At 33.2% G+C, this 8627-nt stretch overlaps 1 protein-coding gene across 1 annotated transcript in view; it reads right to left on the bottom strand.

Moving 5' to 3' along the window:
- LOC106883594 (E3 ubiquitin-protein ligase HECTD1) overlaps positions 1–8627 on the bottom strand; it is a 78851-nt gene that overhangs the window by 59984 nt on the left and 10240 nt on the right. Inside the window, exons 2-3 of the mRNA XM_014934671.2 lie at positions 3075–3241; positions 1502–1736 (exon numbers count right to left, since the gene is read on the bottom strand). Coding sequence (XP_014790157.1) covers positions 1502–1736; positions 3075–3217 — 378 coding nt within the window. The 5' untranslated portion in view covers positions 3218–3241. The remainder of the gene's footprint in view (positions 1–1501; positions 1737–3074; positions 3242–8627) is intronic.

Here is an 8627-nt window from a genome sequence, read left to right as displayed (position 1 = left end):
AAAAAAAAAAAAAAAAAAAAAAAAAAAAAAAAAAACTGCTTTGGAAGCCCTTTGGCAATGTTCTTCCTTACCCTTTTAGCATTTAAACCGGCCTCATCCAGCCCAAAAATATTCTTTCCATTTTATGTTCAAACACGCCAAATCCGGCCTCTCACACCCACCCTACAATGTCATTCTAAAAATAAACAATCACATCACTGAAATCTCAAAGCTATGAGATAATGCATGGTTGATTCAAAATAATGTGAATAAATAAGCATTACATTTGGCAGAGTAATCTGAATGCTAAAGGTTAAATTAGAAAGTTAATTCCAAAGCCTGTTGCTTCTTTAACCCTCTCCATTTTCTTGCCATAAAGAAGAACCACAATTCAAGAATTTTTTTTTTTTTTGGCCTTTTAAAATTTAGAGGTTTTAATAGCATTTTAAACAATAACACCCTTATTCTTTGGCTCCAACTATAATGTAAAAGCACAAGTAGTCTTCTTTTCCAAATCATCAAAAGGTGTTTCAATCAAATATATTTTGAAGCAGAGATTTTATTGCTTTGTATCATTCTATACATTATTTCACTTTGTATGAAAGTTACACATTTTTAATAAGAGGAAGAATGGAATGCAATGTATGCTTGCCCCACAAGCTTTGTTCAGCAACCATTAAACATTCTAAATTTGAAGATAGATACAACTTCCTTTGAGTAATACAAAATAACTTTATGCGTCAATTTTTGAGGAAAGAAAGAATATTAGAAAAACAGTCAAATAGCTTTAGTATGAGAAAATTATAAATCCAATCAGCTCTGAAAAGTTGATGAAAAGAAGATTGGACTTTGAATTGACATTGTGGGGAGAATTGGTACCAAGAAAGAGCTCTATTTTATACCTAGAAATGTTTTTTGTAAAAAAAACCAGGACTCCTGAACTTGGAATTAAATTATGTTTATATAAATGCCAAAGCTATTTTCAAAAGGAGACGGCGGTGACATCAAACGTAGTGAAATTGACGAGTTGTTCAAATCACTCAAAAGCTTAAACTTCAAATCATTATAAATAACATTGTTTATAAAAAAAATGTAAGCCCATGACATCAATAAAATAGTACATCAAAGGGAAGAATTTAACAAAATTTTAAAAGTTGTTTCGCCTCTCTACACTATTTCAAAACGTTTACAGGTAATATAAATTCAATGACTCAAACTGAGCCCTCACACCCTTTTTTTAACTAGATCGATGCATTCAGTAATTGACTTTTGATTTAGTCGTATAGCATTATTTTAACAAGGTAGAGGACCTCACTCAATTTGCTTGCTATGGTATGACGACGGTAATACTAATAACAGTCTTGAAATCAATTGTCTCGATATCTCAACCACCGGATACTGATATCATAATTATGATTTACTTCCTGTTGTAAGAAACAGTGATAAATAAAACAAAGCTTTAGTAGATTCATCATTCACGGTTTTTTAATTTTTATAGCAGAACTAAATAAAGCTTACTTACTTTTATACATTGTTCCGCTAAATCCCTACTTGTACGTGAAGACATTTCAGCCACAACCAATCTGTTACAGAGGGCCTTAATGGCACCCTCGACAGCAACAATGCGACGAGTGCATTCTGCTGACACATCCAAGTAGTATGTAATGGCACGTGCGGTGACTTCAAGAACATTATCAGGAGCACGTTCATCAAGAAAAATTTTACAAAGTGCTGGCAGGAAGGTTCTTGGTGGACAACTGAAAAAAAAAAGAAAAAAAAAAAAAAAAAAAAAAAAAAAAAATCAGAAACACATCAATGGTAAATTGCCTTCAAAATATGTCAAAATGTCAGAAAACACAGGTGATTTATTGAGAAGTATCGCTTAGAAATCATGAGTGACAACGATGGTTGGGAAAATAAGGATTTCAGAGCCTGAAAAGATTGGATGTAGTCTAATCAAGTAATTCCAATAAAAGTAGCTATCATTAACCTTCAGCAAGAAAGTCCATTAAAAACGAAGATGGGTTAGGTGAATACACTTCCTTACAAAATAAACAGCTATATTATTTGAGGTAATCTGCCTGGGAGATAATGAAAGTACGGACGTTGAACAAAGAGATTCTAGATATGTGTATTAAAAAAAAAAAGATAAAAAGCACGATAGATTAAGTAGTTACCTGCTCAATGCATCAGTTGTAATTTTGTTACTTTACTTAGGAATACTAAAGTACTTTGTTAAACATTGAAATCAAAATGGAGATAAAAGTATACACATAATACACAAATATATTGCAAATGTACTTAATTACTGTTCAGTTGAAATTTTATTAAATTCTAAAGATTGCAGACATCTCGAAAAGCAACAGACGTCTAAATAGTACTGAAAGAACAAACAAATGCAGAATACTTGGTTACTCATAAAATATTAATAACTTAATTCTTTATGACTAAGCATAATGCATGTTTTTCTCTAAATAGCTGGAGGTTAATTTGATTTAGTTTATTATTCGAGTTTTTGAACACAGAGAGAAAAACTAAATTCAGTAATTAACTGGATAAATTTGCAACTTACAAAAGAGTTCATTAGGGGGTTAAGTAATATATAATAGAATCGTTACCAAAAAGTTAACAGAAAGGAAATAAATTATGTACTGACAACAGTAAGGAATTCTAACAAGAAATGTCAGCAGATTTATACGGAAACTATTCATCAATATAACCAAACTCAAAATAATGATAATTAAAAATGGTTATAGGAAGTGAAGAACGGAATCTGATGTAATTAATATAAAAACAGTGAGGGGGCGAAATAAAACGAAAATGGGTGGAGAATTGAAGCAGAATAGCACCTGAAGCAGTTTAAAAAATATATATTTACTGTATAGAAAATATATGCCATATTGAAAAAAAAAAACAATTATATTTTAAATAAACGTTTTAAAATATTCGTTAAAAATATTGAAGATTCTGAGAGAAAATAAGCCTGGAAATTAGTAATTTTTTAAGAGTATATATGAAAAGCAGAATATTTTTTTTGTCATGATAATGAAACAAATTTGGTGAAAAAGAAAAAAGATTAAAAAATATATACTTACCTTTCGAAACATCTATCCACGTTATCGGACATAAGTAGTAACATGCATAGTTGTTCGAGGGCTATAAGTTGCATGTCCCTTTCGTCGCCCTGCTGTCCCATTTGAAGCCATTCCAGAAGTGTTTCTGGATCGACGTCCGCCATCTTGCTGACTCTCACGCAGCAACACTACGAGAGAAATAGCAGCCTGTAAAACATGTATATATGTGTGTGTGTGTATATATATATATGTATAAATATATATATATACCTTAGTTACTAATCACGGTTACTACCACTAACACTACCTCTCCTCCTACCACTACCAACATGTAATACCACACGAGCCTCTATGTGGACGCTCAGCCTGCTAAAACTAGCAGTCAAATATCCCTCGATTCACAGCTTACTTATCGTCTTAGAAAAGGACACGTTGGATAATGTAGTCGTCAGCTCTCTCTGCAGAGAGGAAATAACAGTCACAGTCAAGTAGGGAATGCCTCTGATAATAGGTGACCTGGGGTTAAATAACAACTATTAATACCACAACAGCAGCAGTAGTAGTAACAGTTATAGGTAGTGACGACGGTGATGAGAGATTAGACAGGAGGGTAGAGGGAGTAACAATAAATGAAGTGGTTGCACTGGCAGTAAAAAAAGAAAAGAAAAGAGTGACGGCTAGAGGAGAAAGGAGTGAGGTAGTGTAACGATGATGATGGTGGTCGCGGTAACAGTAGAGTAACTGTTGTAGGAGTCATAGTGGTCACAATAGTGGTGATTAGAGTGGTAATAGTGGTGATTAGAAAGGTAACAGTGATAGTAACCGATGATAATATATAGTTATAGTGACAGTACATATGATAATGGTTGTTATGGTGGTAACGAGATGTGAAGTGGAGGAAGTTATCGAAAACTACGAAAGAACATAGAACACTGAGAATCAGTCTGAATATATATACATACATAATATATATATACACACACATATATATGTATATATACATTATATATACATATAAATATATGTAGATACACATATATGAATATACACACATATATATATATACACATATATGTATAGAAATACATACATATACACATACATGTATATATACATATGTACACACATACACTTATTACATATATAAATACATAAACATGTATATATATATATATATATATTTGAACTTTCACTGTTAAGGATTTTTTCGTTTTTTTTCCTAAATGTATATATTTTTTGTACCCTCTTCTGTATAAATATATGATAAATGACTTGATGTCTTGCAACTGCCTGTTCATATCCTGTTGTATTATACGTGTGTGTATATTATATATATATATATGTGTGTGTGTGTGAATATATAATATACTTTTCAATGACTATATACATACATACGCATATATATACACTCAAATACACACATATATGCACACTTTCATCATACTTGTCTTTCCTGTATAAAACTAATACGTCGGCTGACTAAAATTATGTACAGTTTGTACAAATACACAGAAATACCGAGTGACAGACAGTAGGACGAATGGGAACAAACATATTTAAAAATAGTAAATTGGATTTTTCAGGAAGAATGAAAATATCAGTTATATAAATGACCTCAAGAATATATCGATAAGGTTTGCGTCAATATTATTTGGAATAAATAATATAATTTGCTTATATATTTAATTTATATATGATTTGTGCCCGCCCGCATATAGATACATGTATATGCATATATGTATACATATATAGTTGGACACACATACACTTACATATTGCTCTCAAAAGATATCGCATATGTGATTTCAATTATGTCATTTTGCAAAGCGAGACTGATGAAACATTTCATACACACACGCACAGACTCACTCACTCACGCACACGCAAACATGTGTGTGTGTGTGTGGTGGTAATAGGTTAAAAACAGAAATTTCGTAACGAAAACGAAATTGCAGGTGGAAACGAATATTTTTTTTTCTTCCCATTAACATTGATTATTAGAGTCAAATGGTTATGGTGATAATACTGCCGATGCCACAGCTGCTGCTGATGACGGGTGATGGTGTTTACAGTTGAGTAACAAACTCATCAATGCGAATATATTGTAAATAGGTTTTGTCTACCTCTAAAATTATAAAAATAATTAAGGAAATACTCAAAATTTTAATTTTTAAAAGAACAGAACGTGGACACTAGAAGGTAAAACACAAACTAATATAAAATATGTAGTCCAATATACAATGATATTTTATACGTTCTTAATATGCATTACTTTAATATTAAAAATCAAAGTAGAAGGAATTTTTTAGAAAATAATAATAATAATAATAATAATAGATTCTCCGGTTTCCGGTATTAATTAGCTAGATCTGTCCGTGAGACAGCTTTTTCGTCTAACAGGTTCCATTGAATAATATGCAGATAATAATGTAATAAAAGTTTGAAGACAAGGAGTAAAAAAAAAAAAAAAACAACCACCTTAGTTTAATGGAAACAAAGAATTCAAAAAAAAAAAATTAAATGTGACCTACACAATATTTGCACAAGGTTATTAAATAGCAAATAGTGGAGCAGAAGTTTAAAACGGTACCCTTTTCTCTTTTTTCCTTTTCCTTTCTTTCTTTTTGCTTTAATTTTATAATTTTTGTTTGTTTTTTTAAAAATTATTTTCTTTTAACTTTTAATTGATCTTCCAATATGATAAACTCCAGGATTTAAAACGGAGAAATAATCCCACAAAACTAGCCTGTTCTTGATTACACATTGATATATTTCAACTTTCTCAAAGAGTCAAAGACATACTGTAGAAACATCAATTATCATGGCATTATTAACTGCATGTACACTGTACAAAGCTACTGAGTAAATAATATGTATTTATGTGTGTGTGTATCTACGGAGAAATATGTGTGCTTATTCTATTTAATGTTCGTGCACGTGTGTATGAGTAAATATGTGTCTATCTCAGGCTATATACACAAACATTTATGTTTGCGTGTTTGTATGGCTATGTCATCAGGTGTTTTTGTGTACACACCTTTGATGCCTCATTCTCGCTACACTGGCACCAATGCGCAATGAGTCAAGGTCGTTTTAAATGGGAGGAGTAACGAAGGGTATTTTTCCCCCAATATTATTTTGCTTTTATTTTTCATTTCGTTGGCAAGCAATATATAGATTCTTCATTTCTTTCGCAAAACGTTCTTCGAAAAATCTAATAGTAAATACTTAAATACTTTTTTTTTTTTTTTGTACGAATCACGCAATACTGTAGAATGTTTCGCACAGTATTTCCATATCATAAGAACAAATAAAGAAAAAGGAAATGAAATCAGAAATGCCATTCACATTTGTCGTAATGCCTCTCTTTCTCTCTCAGATACGCGTATGTGTGTGTGAATATATCACCATCGTTTTACATCCACTTTTTTTAATGCTTGCATGGACTGGTCCAGTTGTCTGGCAGTTTTATTCAGAATTACTACCTCCTAGAACATGTTACTTGATTTCATTTTTCGTAGAATTCCTATAGCTGGGTACCCTTATTATCACCAACCAGGCGCAGGAGTGGCTGTGTGTATGGTTCCGGGTTCATTCCCACTGCGTGGCACCTTGGGCAAGTGTCTTCTACTATAGCCTCGGGCTGACCAAAGCTTTGTGAGTGGATTTGATACGGAAACTGAAAGAAGCCTGTCATATATATGTATATATATATATGTATGTGTTTGTATGCCTGTGTTCCCCCCCCCCCCAACATCGCTTGACAACCGATGGTGGTGCGTTTACGTTCCCGTAACTTAGCGGTTCGGCAAAAGAGACCGATAGAATAAGTACTAGGCATCCAAAGAATAAGTCCTGAGGTCGATTTTCTCGACTAAAGGTGGTGCTCCAGCATGGCCACAGTCAAATGACTGAAACAAGTAAAAGAGTAACCATCTTACAGAGTGTACCAGGTTTATTTTTTCATGGCACAAACACAAGAGAAGTCGTCATGTCCCTGGCAAGATTGAAGAATCATCTCTATAATGTCTCCACCCATTCTCTAAACATTTTACAAAGTGTAGTTGGTGCATTTTAATCATTGGATCAGCACTAGTGAAGCTGTCTTGTGAGAACAAGACAAAAACGATCCTCTCTATCTGACTTTGTTCGTTCATTCACCTGTATCAAAGGGTTGTCTTGACCTCATCAGAAAGACGAGATAATGATGAAAAGAAAACCAAAGTGAAAGAAGGATAGAAGACAGTAAAGGAAAAAGAGAGAAAGTGTGAGAGCTACATGAAGATTCTTAATGAGGAGAGTGAATAGAAACACGAGTGAGAGAGAAAGCGAGAGCTAGAAAAGAGACAGAATGGAAGTATTGGAAGTGAACAAGTGATGAGGGAAGATAGTGTAATGGCTAACGATAAAGATGTCAACTTTTATTACACAGGCTGCGTAATGGGAAAAAGAATGATAGTAGGGAGGGGGGAACACTGTCAAGAGAGGGATGAGTTATAAATGAAGAGAAGGGGAGAGTGGTTAGAAACTAAACATGAACACAATGGTTGCAAGGGACCTAGACATAAGTATAGCATACTTCAATTTCCGTCACTGCCATCATCTATGACAACCTTCATTTGTTATGCTGATATAGTTTGGGCAGGTTTTCCTGTTAATTCACAGGTTGTGGTTTTTGCCATTTTCTTTATGAGACTTAGCAATGTGAGATCACCACAACCACATCTCAGTTCTTTGTATTACACTTCCTTGCAAACTGGAACATCATATGCCTCTGATTCTCACATTATGGAGAATGTGCAAATCTTTTATTTTTTGCTTCTACTCTTGATATGAATAATTAATGTCTAGCTTCTCTTCAAACAATTTGATATTGTTCTTTGCTCCAGTTTTTCTTCCAAGCTTTCTAGGCTTGACTCTTAGCTCTCATCTTCAGTATCATATCAACTTGCATCTTGCTGGAACCTTACAGCAGCCTTGTATCTAGTCTGTAACTTTTAGCAGATAGTCTTGAAGAAACTTTCAATTTAAAACACACACATATGTTCAACCCTTCATCAGGAGTCAATTGTCATCTATGTTATAAGTCCTTATCACCTCTGGGCAAGATTGTTTGTGGAAGACCAGTTATCACCCCTACACACCAGTATCCCCTCTCCATGCCACCAATGTTGTCTTAGGGAAAAGTAAAGGCTGATACAGCATAACACCAGTGACATCGCAACTCATTTCTACAGATAAGTGAACTGGAGGTACGTAAAATAATTGCTCAAAAACACAAACACAGCCCAATCTAGGAATCATACTCACAACTTCAAAATTATAAGCTCAATGCTCTAATCACTGAGCTATGCACCTTCACAATTCCATTATAGATTCAGCTATAAGATCTGGATCATCAGTATATGGGAGTTCCTACAGAAAGTCAGTCTTGAGCTCTTATATGTATGTGTGTGTGTGTGTGTATATATATATATATATATATATATATATATAAACAATTGCAGCGTGGAAGGTGTTTATAAGCCATTTAAAATAACACACAAAAGCCGTCAGATTCACTTCAACATTTAA

This window comes from Octopus bimaculoides, chromosome 16 (genome assembly GCF_001194135.2).
Source record: "Octopus bimaculoides isolate UCB-OBI-ISO-001 chromosome 16, ASM119413v2, whole genome shotgun sequence".
Lineage (NCBI taxonomy): Eukaryota > Metazoa > Mollusca > Cephalopoda > Octopoda > Octopodidae > Octopus > Octopus bimaculoides.
Note: the sequence above shows the minus strand (reverse complement) of the source record. Positions and strands in the feature narration are given on the sequence as shown.